The 19,385-nt window shown below is 40.0% G+C and overlaps 1 protein-coding gene across 6 annotated transcripts in view; it reads left to right on the top strand.

Moving 5' to 3' along the window:
• Positions 1 to 19,385, top strand: part of HECW2 (HECT, C2 and WW domain containing E3 ubiquitin protein ligase 2) — a 265,113-nt gene that overhangs the window by 167,704 nt on the left and 78,024 nt on the right. For all 6 annotated transcript variants that reach the window (XM_073306249.1, XM_073306251.1, XM_073306250.1 and 3 more), the window contains 3 exons: positions 5,118 to 5,287; positions 7,176 to 7,318; positions 19,099 to 19,199. In XM_073306249.1, coding sequence (XP_073162350.1) covers positions 5,118 to 5,287; positions 7,176 to 7,318; positions 19,099 to 19,199 — 414 coding nt within the window. The remainder of the gene's footprint in view (positions 1 to 5,117; positions 5,288 to 7,175; positions 7,319 to 19,098; positions 19,200 to 19,385) is intronic.

The raw sequence follows: 19,385 nt of genomic DNA, 5'->3' as shown, positions 1-19,385 counted from the left end.
AACACTTCTGCCCGTCAGAGTTGGCAGCAACAAGGGCCGGGTTCAATATCTAGGGGATCCATTCCAATAACACAATGCAAACCGGCTCGAGCCCCCACCCAGTGACCTGGGACAAATATATACCACCCCCGCTGGGCGCCTCCAAGAGGCAATACTTCCCCTTTCGCAAGCACATAGTCTGAGTGTAGCAAAAAGCCTTTTAATAACAGAGAGAAACAATGTGGCATTATGTTAGGGAAACACCAACAGGATTCATAACACAACCCATGAGGAAAAAAACCCACCCCAAGCAAATTGGGGCATGCCCCTTTCCCTTTGGTTCTTGAGTCCAGCAATTTAATTGGGGATTGGTCCTGCTTTGAGCAGGGGGTTGGACTGGATGACCTCCTGAGGTCTCTTCCAACCCTGGTATTCTATGATTCTAACCCCAAATCACCCAAAGTCCCAAAAGTCCAATGACCCAAAAGTCTGTGTCCCTGGTCAGGGCAGCCCCAGAGTTCGAAAGTTTATCTGCGGAGCTTTACCTCCCAACCTGGGTGGAGATGGGACGGGGGTAAGAGGCACCTTACATGATCTGAAGCTGACCACCCCACAGCTCCATAGGCCTTCGCTTTGCTCTGTTCCGCTCCGCCAGCCGCCCACGAACTCCTTCACTCAGCTCCGCTCCGCGGCCCACAAGGAGCTCCCGCCGTCCCACGAACTGCTCCACCAGCCGGTCCACAAACTGCTCCGCGTCCCACAAGCAGCTCCCACCGTCCTACGAACTGCTCCACCGGCCTGTCCACAAGGCACTCCAGCCATCCCACAAACTGCTCCACAATATATCTTCAGGCTCCCCCACTACTTAACACAACACTCAGTGATTTCAGCTCTTAGTCAGTTCAGCTCTTTGGTGAATTCAGCTTGCAGTAGGTGAGCCTCAGTGCTGGTGCACCATTAGCCCAAAGTGAACTCAGCAGCCTGTAACTAGACTCCTAATGGAATCAAAATTAGCTCTGATATTCCACAGTGGAGAGAGGAGGAAGTGCAATTAGCATGTAAGGCCCTCACCAAGGGGCCCATGCCACCAAGTATTAATACTTGTCCCCAGCCTCTCTCCAGTCAGAGTTTTAAAACCCATGACCCTTGCCTAGCGAGTGCTACTTAGTTGATGGTGAGTCCCTCCATCATAACAAAAGGCCAAGTACAGTTCCAAGCACAGTTCCCATAATCAGGGTAATAACAATTTATTCTTCCTGCCCCAATAACAGAGACACTGGGGATCCCACAGCAGCCAAAGTGACCATTTGGGCAGCTATGGCCTCATTCTAGGTGGGGTGGGTGTGCCTATGCAAATGAGATCGACCCCTGAAGTTCTTTTCCACAACTTGCCACACCTCACCACCAGATGTCAGGGTGGAGCTCATCCTGACACTGCTTACATCAGTAATTGCATTACTCTCCAATGTGGGTATAATATCGCATCAGAGGACAGTTGAATTTACTATGTACTATTTTGATGAAATATCCACTTTTGCAGAGGATTGCATCCCAGACAGAAGACGTGACCCACAAGTAGGAGATATGAGACTGATCTAGCGAGGAGGCAGAAAGGTGGCATAAAGGGGGGTCTAGCTCTACAACGAACACATGCAACAGTGATTAGCCACAGGACCCATCATTTGCAGAGTGTACAGTCCATCTCTTACTACAGATGGCACGCTGCTAGGTATTCATAGGGGTTTGGTGGTACAATGAAATGTCACCTGTTCAGGGACTAGTTAATTGCCATATGTGGAGTCAGAAAAGAATATTCCAACAGGTCGGATTGGCAGCAACTCTGCAGGTTTCTTGTCAGGATCATCTAGGTTCATCTCACTTAATCAGTTTCCTCCCATTTCAGGGGCCTTGAGGATTGATCCGTCTTGGTCCTTCCTATCCTCTGCCTGTGGCACATAGTAGCTTAGTTTCCTGAGGGCTGGTAATACCTTGAACTAATTTCTGTTGCTGGGTTTAGTGTGGGATACTCGTAGCCTGTGCTGCATAGGTGGTCCGACTAGATGATCCGGCAGACCGGAGAAAATACACTTTTAAAAATTACATGAATAACTTTCACTATTGGTTGCCCTAATGGAGGACTCTCTCAGAGGAAAGGAAAAATCAAGTTGTCGTTTGAAGAATTCTGTAATTACACTTACAAATAATAATTGTGAACACAAATGACATTAAAATGGCGTTCTAAATTGTATGTTACATCTTCTCATGATCTAAGCAGGAAGGTCAGTTATAGTAGCAAAACCTGGAGGAGAAGAAGAGATGGAATGGAAAAAAATTAGAATAGCAATTGGGCATCTCTAGCACAAGATAGAAGTTTAGTTGCACTACACCTTTTCACTATAATCTTTATAGTATGTGTCAGTTTGGTCATGATGAAAACTGTCCCCACCCATGGAACATGAACTCTTTGTAAAAGTTTAATTCCATGATTGAACGCTCAGTGAAGCTGAAGTGAATGAAACTGTGTTTTAAGGCCAGAAGGGATCACTAGATTATCTAGCCTAACTTCCTGTGTAGCCACATCTTTCCTTCTCATTCGAGTTGAAAACTCAGCCTTTAGCTCCAGCAATTGAAGTAATTACAAATGGTGGCATTTTGTTCTGCTCATTTTAATGTTTCAAAACTTAAGTTTCTATTCGTGAAGTCCCTCCAGGACAGATCTCTGAATATGCCACCTATTGTTCCCAAAATAGTTGCTCAGTGGAGCACCTAACTTGCATGTATGGGAATGGTGGGAAGGAGCTGTCTTCATCAATTCACTCACTCAGAATGGCCTTTTCCCCTCTGTCTGCTGCAATGCTCTGATCCATTCTTGATCTGCTAACACTCCCATCAGAGATGAACATGGATAAATATAACATTTCAACTGGCTTGATCCTGTGTGGTGCTAACTAAGCATCTGTCCATTCATAAATACCTTTATTGCTCATCAGCACTCTGGTTACCAAGGGAGGAAAGCAGTAAAGAAAGCAGTCTGCCAAAAAAGACAAACTTAGGTCCTGCACTGTCTCCAGGGGATAGTCAAAACAGGTGCACGGTCAGGGTAAATTTGTCCTTACACTTCCTCTAGCAACAGAGCATGGAAATAACAATCTTGTTTGGGCAGACTGACTGGGAAAAGCAGGTCTATGACTTCTGCTTTGGTGTGAAACTAACATTGTTTAATCATGAAACAAATTTTGGCTACAGGCTGAGAAGTCCATTTTCCTTGACTAGTGTGTGAACAAAATTTGAGCACAAATATTTGGGGAAAACATTGAATAGAAAACACAGTTGCAAATAATAATCCTCACTGTGCTCCCATCTTGACTTACCGACTTTGTTTTAAAGGTCAGGTTATAATCTTCCTTTTATGGAAGTGCCTTTCATATTTTTTTTTAAAAGCCTGCTCTTTTTCATTCTCCAATCTTTTCTAAGAGCACTTTAATTAACTATGTTCAGATAAACCCATTTCAAAATGCTGGCCTTTAAAGATGATGAAAGGATAGGTTGTTTTTATAAAGAGGTCTCTAAAATTAGTTGGGAATACTTAGAAAGCAGAGTGGCTGAACCTCCCTAACCATTGCTGTTTATAGGCCATGACAGTGCATGTCAGAAAGCATTAGTGATATAATGCAGTACATTATTATATTAATATATCAATGTAAAATCGGGTCACGTGATGAAATAATATATCTGCCTTAGGCTGTAGGATCCTGCATGTTCTTAATTTTAAATTATTCTGAATGCACACAGAGATTACGTTCTGTGGATATATTTTAAAAAGTGGGGGAAAACATTAAAGTCTCGCTTGCTAATGAGTTCTTGTCTCTTTATGCATGAATTGCTTTTCATGGTTGGTGGATAACCATTTACAAAGAGGCATAGAGGGCTTCTTCCTTCACAAGCATAACTGTGCTCCTGCCTGGAGAAGGAGAGTGTCTAACTGGTTCAGATGAGAAGTGCATGATAGAGAACTGTAATGTTCTTTCTCTGTCATTTCAGTTATGAAGAAATTGCTCTTAAAAGGGTTTAGTATGTATTTTATGGTATTTCCTATATACTATTTTTAATGTCCTCACCCCCAACGATTACTTTTGATCGTTAGGTTGGGGTTTTTAGGTTGAATCCAAATTCAGGGTCTCATTTTAGTACAGCAACCTTTTTCTGGGTGTGCAAAAACTACATACAAAATTGCATATCTGACCTCGTGTGTGCCGGCTTCACTGAGGTTGGAGACTGCACACTACATGCTAGGATAGCTCATGAAGAAGGACCCAGAAATCTGTGGCTTCGGGGAACTGGAAAAGAAAAATACTTTGAAAGTGAATTTTAAAATCAATTATTGTATTGAAAGTGCCCCTCTTACCCTGGCTATTTGAGGCTTGTGGCCCCAGCATTTAAGCAGGTACTGAGGATACGAACAAAAGTTCTTCTAGCAGGTGAGCATCAGTGTATGTTCCTCCATCATACAGCAGATGGCACAAGGCTGCCACACTTTGTTTCTGTGGGGGAAAACCTCTGTGTAAAGAAAGAAACATCCTCAGAAAACTCCGCATCTCCTCTCTTGGGAGTGGCTTTTCTTCCTCTGGGCTGAGACCATGTGCCTCCCAGCCCAGAGCACCATCTTGCTTTCTGAATATTTAGGGTGATCTTTATGCATCAGTGTATCAATCCTGAAAAACATTGTTTCATTATCCTATTTCATGGGTGGCTCTTTTCTTTTCTTTTTCTTTCTTTCTTTTTTAAATCCAGCAGCATGTGGAGGAGTGGAGATTAGGTGCTTTTTCTCTGAATGCAAATACAGAAAAAAAACAATTCTGCAACTCAGAGTCAGAAGTGCGCAAAGTATTTTATATTAGAAATAACTGGAGACCGGAATGTAAATCAAGAGCCCAGTCTAGTCTCATTACCTCATCTGTTTATTCTCTCAGGAAAACTGAGTGAATTCTTGCCATAGGCAACTTCCATTCACTAGATCTAATTAATCATAGTATGAGTAATTTTGTGTTAAACTGAAATCTGAGGTAATATTTTAGGACTACCTCATTTGTGAACTTCATGTTTTAATCTTTTTGTTCCTTTTCCTTCTTTCTTTCAAGATATTAGAGCAGTTGGGCTTAAAAAAGGGATGTTCTTCAATCCTGATCCTTACCTAAAGATGTCCATTCAGCCAGGAAAGAAAAGCACATTTCCTACATTTGCCCATCATGGTCAGGAAAAACGGTCTACTATCATCAGTAACACAACTAATCCTGTTTGGCACAGAGAGGTAATGTATGCCTTTTAAGAACTCCTTCAATTGGCTAGTGCAATAAGTCACTAGGATATTGTTTCCTTCTTTTTTGTATTGGTCTTTAACGTCTGATACTATGAGCTGGTTATTTAAATTGACATGAAAATTGCAGTAATTGTAGGAACCCTCTTGTTGGGTAGGAACAGTTGTTTTCTGTAACATGTTTTAATCATATGCTGTGAGCTTCTCAGTCCCTCTTCTGATAGCAAATTTTGGAATTGCTTAATAGCCCTGTGGATTCCTTGAAATTGCAGGAATAAATTAATTAGAATGGATTATATGTTGTGAGAAGAATCATTACAAAAAGGCACAGGAAGTTAACATTCATGTTCAGGCTCAACCTGGGCAATGTTTTGGACTACAGTTAATTGAGAAATTATTCTCTCTCATGGCGCATAGCAACTGGCAAGGTCAAAGATTTCTCTGTCATCAGGCAAGGGGGATGATCTTTGAATTATTATATGTAGCTTGACAAAAGGCAACTTTTGAGATTTGTTTCCACAGGGAAGGCTGTTTTGTTGTTAGAATGGACACTGAAATGACACTGTCTCATATACATTTGAGTGCTGAATGGCAAATGTGTGTGTTGAAAAAAACCCACTGAACTGGAAATAATATTAAAATGAATACCTCTTAGTAACCAAAACCTGTAACCTTTTGAGGCTATTCACGGTTTGGTTTGGTTTTTGTGAAATGAATTGATGGTCTGAGTCTACATTCTAGTGTACATGTGCCCCCGCCACATTTGGTGTCTGACTTCACAGACTCAACGAAGAGGTCAAGGACAGAGTGGGAATGGGAATCTTAACAGAGAACATGGTTGAAGTAGATTAGCAACAAAGCAGGACAGTGTAGGGTCACTGTTAACACTGCCACTACTCATGGTCTAGCTGTTCTGTGGCTAAATAGAGGGCGTTTCCCCCAGTGATATCACTCTGGCATCATTCACAGTTATGCAGATTTCCCTCACAATTAAGCTCAGAAATAAGAGTTTTAGTTGGAGTCTCTTGTCTTTCTTTGTAATAGCCAGTAAAAAAATAAAAATAAAAAACTCCTCTATTCTGTTTCCTCCTTTCTTCTCTGGTCTCTTATTTTTGCAACTTATTACTAAAGTGATAATGTATTGTGCAGTATTCATTGGACCACAAACTATATTCGCATGCTGTAACTGATGTGCGTTTCCCTGTAGCAATGCTTTGACAGTACTATCTTATGATTGTATTACATATGCTGAACTTGATGCAGAATTGGCCCTCTCCTTTTCTCTGTGGGTTCCACAATGACAACTTGCAATTTCTGTAGCAAACAGATGGCTAACAGCCACAGGAAATACAACCCTGATTGACAAGGATGAGAATTTTTGTTTTTATTCATGACTCTCATTCATTTGCTGATTTATGACTCTGCCAGATGTGCAGCGATTTGAACCTGTCTGGTTGATGTCTGTAACTAAGTTGAACTCTAGCCTCTTGTTTTGTTCCCTGTTGAGAATTATTTAGCCAACCAGCCAGACTGTTTTTAGCCTTTCTTGTAAGGTGGTGATTTGTACTGAAATCCGAAAGGTGAAGGCCAGTGGAAGTCTAAGTAGTTGATGTAGGCTGTTCCAAGCAGAAAATTGATGCCTCACCAAACTGTCATTTTTGATGAAACATCATAGTAATATAGAAATGAAAAAGCCATTTATTCTTCGAGGAGGGAGAATCATTTGTTTTTAATGATTGAAGCATCATTTTGTAATCTGGAAGCAGCTGTCATCATCAATAAACATTGCTTTGGGTTGCCTGTCACATACGGGTGGTGTAAATGTACATATATGTTGAATAACGGTGTAATGATACACTACTGAATGTGTTCTTTTTTTCAGAAATATTCTTTTGTTGCACTTCTAACAGACGTCTTGGAAATTGAAATTAAAGACAAATTTGCCAAGAGTCGTCCTATCATCAAGCGCTTTCTTGGGAAGTTAACAATACCAGTCCAGAGACTATTGGAGAGGCATGCAATAGGGTAAACTAACTCGTTGTTGTTAATTAAGTCAGTAGGGAAGATCAGATCAGCATCTGCGATACTGGCACAAACGACCTTTTCTTGGCTAATTAATCGTATACTCATTGTGATCATATACCACAGACTTGCCATAGCAGGAAGCTAATCTCTCTGTAGCCTTATGACCTCTGATACGAATATGCTTGCATTTCTTAGACTGTTTTAAATTTGTGTGTGTAAGCACCTGTGTGTGGTTTGTTACAACTTATTTTTTTAAGGTTTCTGAGGCAAAAAAAAATTAACTTGTTGCTAATAAATCAGGAAGTAAGGCATAGCTACTTCCAGCAATATACAGTAGTGTGCCAACTTAGAACAAAAAGATTTTATTGTCTTGTTTCTTTTTATAGTTCAAACATTTCTAATAGTTAGCTTAATAGTGAGAAAGATTTCACAATGGTTTAACTGGGTAGAAATGAAAGGATTCTAATTGGGTATTGTTCTGAGTATTGGGAATACCACAAAATTGAAATTGATTTTCACTATGAATAAAGGTTTGATGGGGCCCAAAATTAATCTATTGTGCTTTTAAAAACTTTTTCTTAGCTTTCGATACTATTTTTTTTTAAAAAGACAAGTTTTCAGATAACCAAAGTGACCATTGGTAGGGATGGAAACACTGTCCAATCTTGCTTGATGGTTGGACAGGCTCTGGAATTCTATAGTTGGGCAAGGAGGGAAGGATAAAGGCAAGGGATTCTGGGCTGGAACATTGGGCCCTGGCATTGTGGTTCAGGAGGAAGATGGCTGTAGGTTAAGAGTGGACAGATAATAGTATGTATACAAATTAAAATATAAATTAAGAAATAATCCAGTACAGTACTTTGTTTTATCAGGATCTTTAAAATTCATTTAATAGTGCATTTAATAGTTCTAGGAGTAGACAATAAATAATACTTCTCTTAATATTCACGCATCTGAAGAAAATGGGAGGAGCTGAACTGTGTCAAACACTCTTCTTTTAGGGCCCGATCCAAAGCCCGTTGAAGTCAATGAGTCTTTCTACTGACTTCAAGGAAGCTCTGGATCAGGCCATAAGAAGCAGAAGCAAAAAATATGTTCTTCCTGGGAAGTTAAAGGGCGTGAGAGTAACATCATGTTCTTGTTTGCATCCTGGTTGTCAGGCAAATAGTGGCCTTGGCAGAGAAAGTTTGCAGATCCAGTACAATGGGTCTTACTCCTGCTTGCAGCTTCTTGAGGGTGTTAACCAGACTTGTCAATCAGGCAGGCTGGGAGTGGCCATATCCATGAAGACTTAGCCAGTTTGACCTGCCTTCAGCAGCTGCTGGAAGACTTTACCAGACCTCCTGCTTAGAGCAACAAGAAAACAAAACCAAAAGGGATTCTAAGTGTTACAGGGCTATTATTTAGCCTCAGGAGTGATGGGGGGCTCTGCAGCAGGGTTGCTGGAAACTCCCTTCTTATACTGAGGTTGCTGCCTGCAGCAGCTTCCTGCGTAACATGTCTGGGCAGGCATTTGTGGTAGAACACCTCACAGCAAATAAGAGGAACAGAGAAGTTGGCAAAAAAGAATGCAAAAGTGCCTGGGCTAATCAGACCCTATCATGGTCAGCCATGCCACAGCTGCCAGGTTAATTGAACCCTGCTCGTGTAGTGGATCAGACTTTCCACACCGGTGAGGCTGATGGGACCGTGCTCACTGTGAATCAACCAATCCCAATATAGCCAGTCCTGCAGGGCTGAGAGGGATAGCAGCCCAGACATGGAGGAACAAGCAGGCGGTAAAGGGCTACTGGAACAGAATCATAGCATATCAGGGTTGGAAGGGACCTCAGGAGGTCATCTAGTCCAACCCCCTGCTCAAAGCAGGACCAATCCCCAACTAAATCATCCCATCCAGGGCTTTGTCAAGCCTGACCTTAAAAATATCTAAGGAAGGAGATTCCACCACCTCCCTAGGTAACGCAGTCCAGTGTTTCACCACCCTCCTAGTGAAAAAGTTTTTCCTAATATCCAACCTAAACCTCCCCCACTGCAACTTGAGACCATGCACTTATTTTTGACTGGTTTAAGGTGTAAGCCAGCCTTTATGGAAGTCTGCCTGACACTGAGGGATCTATTGAAACAAAGGACCATGCCATGCAGCTTATGTGCAGCTCTGCTTGTCTCGCTAAGGGATTCGGTGAAACAAAGGGCTGCTGTTTAGCACAGCAGGGCCTAATATGGGATTCAGTGAGACAAAGGCAGGGTGTAGAAAAATTGATGATTTAAATTTTTTTTTTTAAATTTTAAAAGATTTTCTAAGCTCAATTAAATATAGGTTTATTTAAAAAAAACTGTTTGAATTTGACATCTTATTATAACTTTAAGCCTTTACATAATGTATTCAAATAATTTAAATATAAAATTTAATATAAAGTAGTACATGTATGTTGTCATATTTTAAAGAAAGTCAAACTAGTGAATTGGTGAAGTCACTGGCTATGCATCTAGAACCAGACTGTGTTGAAGTGCTAACTGGCTTTTGACAGCATGTAGTCTCTTCTGCAGGAGCAGAGAGAATATTTTCTTCATTTCAGTTTATTCAGCTAGTGCAGTTCAATGACTAGTTCATTCAAAGTTAAGACTCTAACTGGGAGTTGAAAAAGCAGTTTCAAAAAGTAGACATGAGAGGATGAGATCTACTAGTTCTAAAATATTGAAGGACATAGGGGCCAAAATTAGTTCAGTTCCCTAACTATAGATAAGTCCTCCTTTATTTAATCAATGTTCGTTTATCAAAATATGGTTTGCATTTAAAATGTTTTTTCTTTTGTATCCAGCACATTTAAGTTAGTAATATTATTTTTAAAATGTATGTGCTTTTTTTGTGCTTTTAATTGAATTTGCATTTCCATCCAAATAGATCTTAACACAAATCAGAAGTAAAAATTAATCATCTAGTAAATAAGAAATGGCAACATTCACCATTTTCTAGTCATAATAAAAATGTGAAAGTTAAGAATCTGAATAAATGTAGGTTAAGCGATAATATTGCTTAAATGTGTGTGGATGTAGTGTATCCGCCAGGTTTGCCAAAAAAATAAAATAAAATAAAAACCACCAAATTTAGTGTAAAGGCTATATTTAGTTGCAGACCAACATGTTGTAATGGTTACCAACAAATGAGACTCAGCCTTTCTTTAGGAAAATAGCTAAATTAGGATTCAAAACATGATTTAAAATTATTTAAATCAAGGTTTTTTGCTTGCTAATTAAAATTAGTCCACCCAGGACCAAGGGCAGTGCCATGTGGCATCTTGTGTAAGACTGCCTGGTTCACAGCAGGATCCAGTGACACAAAAGGGCTGTGCCATGTGCCCTTGCCTCAAGCAGGGGTTTAGGGAGAATCTGTAAAGTTTAAGGAACCCTACTAAGGGATCATCTCAAAAGAGTGAACCTTACAAATGTTGCACTTATTTCAGAAGCACAGCAGCAGGTGGTGGTGTTCTCCCTCCAGGCTCTCTCTTCAGTGATATTCTGTTATCATAGGTGATAGAGGCCACTCTCTCTCTCCCTTTGTCCTACCATTTAGGGGGTGGCAAACTCCATAAATCAGGATTCACGCAGTGGCTGGACTTCAAGGTTAATTTCTCTCACTTTCTCCCCTATAACTCTGACAAACTAGGAAGGAAAGATAAAGGCATACTACAGATCCTGGCCACAGGAGTCACTCCTCCACAAAGGAAATTTCTAAGGCTTTATTTTCCTAGTAAAAGGAGGAAAAAGAGGTGCAGGGACTTTCTTCCCCTTCTAGTTCACTGTAATGCAAATCTTCCCAGAGTAAAGGCTCTGAAAGGGACAAGAAAGAGCCCAGAAAGTGCAGAGAAGTCTCCTCAGATTCACTTATGTGAGAGCTGTTTCAGTCGTTAAGCTAGAACCCTCAGGGGAAGAACCTCAGAATCAGCTTTTGAGGAGCAATTTGAAACCATTCTCAGGAGTATTATGAGTACTGTATACTCTTCCAGAAATCCAATCCCCCGGCAAATTGGGTATTTGTTACTGCTAAGTATCCTGAGGACAGGTGCTTTGGTGACTATAGATGGCACTACCAGGTAAATCCTCCTTTAATAATAATAATAATTAATAATAAAATATAAAATAATCATAATCTAAGGCATTCTGGTAGCTCAAAAGGAAATACAGAACTTATTGTGGGTCTTGGCACTCTTTGATCCAGTTATGAGTTATAGGAGATATGTCCATCTAGCTGAGCTGATTGAATACACAAAGTGACATGAGAGACGGAGGAGATACTGCAGGACAACCCTCTGCATTTTTTCAAGCAAGTATGACTACGGGCTGATTTGGTTTGAAGAGGTTTCCCAAATAGAGAGCAGGAAATTTCAAGTGTTGGATCAATGCTGTCAGAAGAATGAATCTTAGCCTGAGATATCGAGTTGGCTTACATCTGAGAATTAAAAGCATTTCAAACCAAGACTGACATCCCCTTCTTCCAACCAATTGAAAGCGAGCATATGAAGGCTGCCGTATTCGTCTGCTGCAAAATTGATCTCCCAGCGAACAAGACGACTTACACTTCTTCTTTGTCTTCTTTCTAGTGCCCAAATTCCAAACAGGAGGCTCATTTGGAAATTCTTGAGTGGATTTTCTCCAAAAGCCACAGTTCAATTCAGGATGGAGACCTTTAATTTTTACCAAAGCATCAATTTCCATCAATAATTGATCTGATGAACGCCTATTTACATACTATTATGCGACCCTCCCAGAGGACATATCAATGTGACATGCAACAGACAAAGTTACCAACTATACCTCTTTATTCCTGGGCCTACCTGCCTTTTTAGGGGTGTTTTCCAAAATGCAAGTCAATGCTGTTTTTTCTTGAGCAGAAAGGGTTCCCATATACACATAAGGTGTCCCATCCATCAGATTACTGTTCCTGGAAAAGGCACGCAAAACAGCCATTATGTAGTTCAGATTTTTTGGAACAACATTTTTTTTTGGCAATATCACTAACATCCAAGTGATGGCATGCAGTCAATATTACTTCTGGGAGTAGTCATAGATATCCACTTCCAGAGGCGTTTATTTCTATCAGAGATCAGGATTCAGAAGCCAGTGCTCAGAAAGCACAATGTCACTCATTCTCCAGACACATCTATCATGGTTCTGATGTCTTGGATAAGAATGAAGGTCACTAGCAATAACATTCTGTTGAGAGTGAGACTCCATGTGGGTTATTTTCTCCATAAATTTCTAAATATCCTGAGGTTGTAGTACCCATCATTCCTGTTTTCCCTTGCCCCAGTGCCAAGGAGTACTTGGAAAGTCACAACGTGTTGCAGTCAGAAAGGATTGGTGAAGAAAATCCGTGCCAGCTTCAAGAATAGGGAACCTTATTGAGGGAACCATTTTATCCAAGGATAATGGAAGATGAGACCTCCAACATGGTGTCAGTTGGATCAAGGGCAGAGCAATCAGGTTTTAAGAGTCCAGTCCTGATCAGCCAAGATGTACCGGTGGTGTTGTACAGCACTTCAGCAACGGCTTTTATCAACAAGGTGGTACCAGATCTTCAATGTGGCTGTGAGCTTCTAATCTCTGTTCCCGGGTGCATATTTAAAAAACAAACAAAAAGAAAGCTGTTGTATACTCAGGCACCTCATATAAGAGGAAATAAACATCATAGCATCAGTTAAGAAAAGAAAAGGAAAAATACAGGAGAATGGAGTGTACAGCATCTTCAAGAGGAGAGATGGCCTTGAGTTGCCTGCCTGTCCATGGACCTAGCTGCATCCAGAACCCAGCAAAGAAACTGAAGTGTTGTTCCAGATGAAGAAATTAATAGGCAATAGCTGCAATTGTTCACTTTCTTTCATGGCCCAAAGCATGACTGGTTTTTTTGGTTTTTTGGGGGGGAAGATTGGGGGGATGTCATAACATACTCCTGGACAGCCACAAGAAGCAGAGTGAGTGGGGGTTGGCCCTACATTGTCAGGGGAAGTTCTGGGTCTCATGTCCAATTCAAGTGGCAACGCCACTTGGTTATGTCGTCTCTACAAGAAGAATCTGCACCCAAGGCCAGAAAATTAAATCTAACTAAATGTACAATATGTGAGATGTATTAGGTAAAATAGGATATTCAGATATGTTTATAACACACTTCTCTTTTAGCCTTGAGAAGGTATTTTACAAACAAGGCATCTAAAGGGGCTGGTCTATATGTATAGCATAGTGGTAAGTTATAGGCCTGGATGTATTGCGTCAACGCAAAGTGGGCCGAAAGAAAACGTGCTCATTCATTCAGAGCCATGGAATCCTCCTGACCTGAAGATTCATACATACAACATACAAATACAGATGTACAGTGCCTACCTTGTCATGTGTTTTTTCACACCTTTGCTAAGTTTTGCAAATTTAAAGTTTTGCAGACCTCCTCAGCCTCCTCCATTGGATGGAGGGGTCTGCATTGTATGTTCACCCTGGAATATATTTAAAAAATTGAGAGCACTCTCTCCTTATTCATTCTTTGTTTTCCTTCCCTGGTTATACACGTCTTTTGGACATCCCATTGTAATGGATCTGCGGACTTTCCCTATAAAGAAGAATAGGAAAATTTCTTTCTTCATCCAAAAATTTCTTTTCTTCTAGCAGAAAAGTCCACAGATCCAACCCACTCTGCACAACCCACTCTGCACAAGGATTATGATTCTGAGGGAGGCTTAGTGTCTCACTCTCCTCCATTTTCTTTATGTGGAAAAAACATATATTTCCTTGGGTGGAATTTTCACTTGTGGGAACACTGTATTTGGGGTGGATTTTCACGTTGCTCTGCAGCATGAAACGTTTGTATGATTTTAAGTTTTTTTAATTAACCTGTGAATTAAACTTTAAAGGACGTAGCTCTACAAAACAGCTTTCGAAGTATCTTGGACTGGTTAGCTGACTGGGTCTTCGGGAGTGTGGCCACTCCCAGCCTCACTGATTGACAAGTCTGGTTACTGAGCTCAAGAAGCTACAAGCAGGAATAAGACCAATTGTACTGGATCTGTGGACTTTTCCCATAGAAGAAAGGAAATTTTGGGCTAAGGTAAGATGAATTTCCCTATTTTTCATAGATATTACCACCAAAATAAGAAGTTGCATGAATGGAGAAAGGCAAATTCAATTTGAAAACAATTTTAATTTTTAAGTTTCCCAAGGTGGTATTTACACAGGTAAGTTTTTTTTTTTTTTTTTTGGTTTGTTTTTGTTTTAAAAGTATACCATTAAAATGTTGATGGTGCCTTCTGTTGAGTAATTTTGAATTAAAGGGGTCTGCCCATACACTTTATTATAATATCAAGAGTATCTCAGCTTCATATATAAACTGACTTTCCTAAGAAGTCCTGCGTTAAAAAAACCCACATTGCTTATTTGTCGTTTGATTTCTAAATGTGATACTTATATTTGTTCTAGTGCAATAGTTTTATTCAGATCTCAGTTTAAATAAATTATGATACATCAGAATAAGAGGCTTATTCTAATAAATTTGCAAACTGCTCGACACTAGACGAATGTAACAACTCTGTGAGCGACTGTCAGAATATTGCTTAATGTCAGAAGGGTAGCTGTGTTAGTCTGGATCTGTAAAAGCGGCAAAGAGTCCCGTGGCACCTTATGTGTTCATTTTTACATTGATGCTCAAAATGTTCTTCTAGTTCTCTATTTCATAGTAGTGCTTTGTGTGAAGTCTGGGGACTACCTTAGTGATTTTGGTGTGCTTATCCATATCCAGGGAGTTCTCTTCTGTATGTTTTACCAGCCAAAATTATGGAAGAGATTTTCAGTCTCCATATTTCAGTTGTATATACATTATCTTATATCATTCTGAGGAGGAAGGATTGCACATTAAGTGCACAAGGAGAAAATGGGTGGGTATTCAGTTTGGTAATGTGTTAGCATTAGAACTATTTTAAAGCAGTCTTGAAAAAATATTTTAACCTCTCATCCAGGACAAGTAATTACTGTTATTTTTATTGCAGTAGTGCCTAGAAGTACCAGTCAGCGATCAAGGGCCCATTGACTAGGCGCTAGACAGCTAGACAGCCTCTTCCCCAGTGAGTTTACAATCTAGGTTATGACGCCTCAATGGGTGTATGAAACAAACTGATTGGAAGAAAAGTATAGACAATATAACTGTGAAGTACACAAATTATGATAAAGTAAGAAGTAAGCTGAAGTAGGTTTTTCTTTTTGAACAAGCTAGTAAAATGAAATCTCTTTCATCATCATGATGACTTCAAGGACAGGTGGAGATAATTAAAGCTTTAAAAATATGGCATTAATCCAAGCCCCAAAGGTTTAACTTTGTATAATATAGACTTTGATTCTTTTTATCCTATATCGATTTTTTTTTACTGCTCATCACCGTAGTATTCCAGTAGTGTGTTAAACTACATGACTACACATTTGTCATGTGTTTTGTTCTCTCACCCTCTCCCCAGAGGGAGAACCATGTGCAGCGGAGGTGTTTTTTTATATAGTGGGGTGGGTGTGTGTGTGTGTGTGTATGTATGTATGTATATACATGCACACATATATAAAAATATATAAATAGACACCAGTTGCTCTGTGTTTATATTAGACTAGGCAAGATCAAAGAAATATTCTTTGCACTTGCAGCGGAAGGTGTGTGAGGTTTGTGATAGTCCTTAGTTCCTAGTGGGAGTTCATTCCACAGTCTTGGACTGCTCCTGGAGAAAGTTCTGTCTTCCACACAGACACACTTTACTCTTGTTGAGAGTGCAGTTGTGCCAGAATACAAAGTTGTTGACCACAGTCTTCATCTCGGAGCTTTAGATGGTCTTTTAGGTATCCTTAAGCCCAGTCCTGGACCTCTTTAAGGTAGGGACTGAGATGTTGAACTTGATTTGATATTCTTTGGGAAGCCAGTGTAGGTACTGGATGAGAGGTTTGATATGTTCCCAGTAGCCATTGTGTTGCTGAGGAGATGTGTGGCAACGTTCTGCACTAATTGGAGTTTCCTAAGTGCTGAAGGCTACTGATTTAATTTTGTATTTTCTCTCTCAAATACAGAATTGTACAATGTGCTATCTAGATGCTTTCTACAAAGCTCCATCCTCATTAGAACAGAAGACTAAAATGCAAACAAATTCTAATTAATTCACCTAGTGCATTTTTTAGCACTGAATCATCTTCTGAATAAAAGTCCATTTTGAAAGTTCAGAATTGTAAGATTTTGGAATTATTTATTATTGAAGTTCCTTCTTCGAGTCTTGACTAATATTGAGGAATGCGAATGTTGAATAAATACTAGACAAGCTGAAGTCTGAAAGCTGCCATTCTCTAAATACCCTTAATTTACATCTTATCTAAACATAGAATTAGCCCCAATTTCAGCTACTGGTGCAAATGCACATGTGCAAACCTCTCAAGTAGACAAACAAAGCCACAATTTGCAGTGGTGGAACTTACTCTGATTTCAAAGAAGGTATTATACTGCTATTATAGAAGTGTATTTTGTCTCTAACTGGATAACTTGTGATCTAGCCACTGGTATTGAGTGATGAAAGGGGCTAGACATGTTTATTGAGAAGGTACTTGCTTTCCATGAGGGCTTTTTCCTGTTACGAGCTGGGGATGAAGCAATTTGGCAGTTTTCCAGCTTAAACATTTAAGGTCCTGATTCACTAGTAAATTACTCCAATAGATTACAGCATCGTAAAACCAGAGGAACACAGTGGTGAATCAGACCCTTATTTTGTAAATTTAATGTAATGCTGTTTAAAGAGACTTTTGCATTGATCATCCACTCAGATCTAATTTCCTACCAGACGTGCCAAATCAACTGAATATACAGGATTTATTTTCACACACAAAATAGACGTACGCTATGGTTGCTCTGTTGAACAAAACTTGCTTTGGTTTGAGGAGCACAGGAGGAATATTGCATTTTGTACACAGGAACTATAAAAAAGCATTCCTGGCTCACGCTTTTTTCCCATGTCAGTGATGTTACTCTTGATTCATGGGAATGTAATGGAATGTTTGAAGCTTGGAACTTGCCATTCTCAAGGTACATTGTGCTAATTTAGGCCTTGTCTGTATTTGAAATTAGTCCTGATTTGTGGCATTGTTTGCACCAATACTCTGCATATTTGTGTAGTTAAAGTGCCAACGCATTTTGAATTTTGTGAAGCTGTTGTGGAAAATATGAAACATAGCCAATCAGAAGTTAATATGGCCTGTCCTAATGTAGGCACTAAGGGTGTGATTCTCACCCACCGTTCTGGCCTGTTTATGCTGCATAAAATGGCTAGAGCAGCGTAAAGGAGCTCTAAAAGCTCTTTTTCCATCTGGCGGAGGATTATGCCAGCACAGGAGCTGTGAAAGATAGCCAAAGGGCTGTCTTCTGAGGATCCCCCTCCTATGCCCTGGCAAAGAGGACATGCCTGATTGAGGACAGGAATGGTGTGTCTGTGACAGGGCTGTAGCATGTAGCGATGTGGAGATTCCAGCTTTATATATATATATATATATATATATATATATATATATATATATAAAATCTCTCCAAAGGTGTGAATTTAAACCACTATAGTTGTACTGCTATTACCCCTAGCCCCCATGTGGAGACACTTACGCTGGTATAGAAGTGGCATTTTTGGTTTAGTTTGTCGTTTGGGAAGGGGTTTAAGCTGAACCAAAAAAAGTCTCACTCATATTGGAATAAGTATGTCCAAATGGGGGGTTACACCAGTATAACTATACTTGTATAAATGGTAAAGCTTTCCCATGTAAACAAGGCCTTAGACAAGGCCCCACACAGCTGTCTAAACTATGTTGGAGAGGACCCTGGGCTGTGAGTTCTATGCTGCTCAGAATCTCATCCTAAGACCCCGGTTCTGGAAGCACGTAAGCACTTGTTTAAGTCCCATTGAAGTTACTAAGGCTTAAGCACATGTATAAATTTAAGCCCATGCATAAGAGCTTAGCATAAGTGCTTTCTTGCATTGGAACCTAAAAATAAAAATTATAGTGTCTCTTGTTCAGGTAAATAATTAAAAATATTTTCTGTGCAGTAAAAACCACCAGAGGGCAGAATGATTTCAGAAATGAAAAGGTTTTGTAATCTTAAAGTACACACATTTTTGTTGTTGTTGTTTTTCTATTAAGCCCTGGTCTACACTGGGGGTGGGGATCAATCTAAGATATGCAACTTCAGCTACAAGAATAGCGTAGCTGAAGTCGATGTATCTTAGATCGACTTAGAATCACTTACTTCGCGTCCTCACAGCGTGGGATCGACGGCGGCCGATCCACCGTCGACTCCGCTTCCGCCTCTTGCAGTGGTGGAGTTCCGGAGTCGATGGCAGAGCAATTGGGGATCAATTTATCATGTCTACACTAGACAAGATAAATCGATCCCCAGTAGATTGATCACTACCCACCGATCCTGCAGGTAGTGTAGACATGGCCTAAGAAAAGATTTGTGGGTGGATGAAATTTGCCAGTGCACGCTTTATATTTGGAATAAAGACGAAAGCATAGTTTATGGATATGCTATGTTGCTTTATCTGGTAATTGTCTTTTAGGAAGTGTACAGTCTGCATGCTCTGTTACACAAGCTAACGTGATGCTCACTTTTATGAATTCATGATTCTCTATTACCTTTTATTATGCCGGATCTCTCTGACAGGAGCCTGTGATGTAAAACATTTGAAAATTAAAATAATAGTAAAAGATGTAGAGAACAGTAATTTTTTTCTTCTCTGTAGAGACCAAATTCTCAGCTATAACCTCGGCAGAAGGCTCCCAGCTGACCATGTAAGTGGGTATCTCCAATTCAAAGTCGAGATTACATCTTCCATTCATGAAGGTGAGATTTAAAACCTGTGCGCACACATGATTGGGTAGAGAAAATCATTATGTACTATGACTACCTGTTACACATACTAATCCTGTTGTGTATAGTGCCCATACTATAGAAAAGCTTTGTGTGAAAGTGATGGACCAAACATTTCAAATACTACTTTTGAGATTATTATTAGCAGTACTGCTAAAT

This window comes from Lepidochelys kempii, chromosome 11, assembly GCF_965140265.1.
Source record: "Lepidochelys kempii isolate rLepKem1 chromosome 11, rLepKem1.hap2, whole genome shotgun sequence".
In the NCBI taxonomy this organism is placed as follows: Eukaryota; Metazoa; Chordata; order Testudines; family Cheloniidae; genus Lepidochelys; species Lepidochelys kempii.
This window is presented reverse-complemented; position numbering and strand designations above follow the sequence as displayed.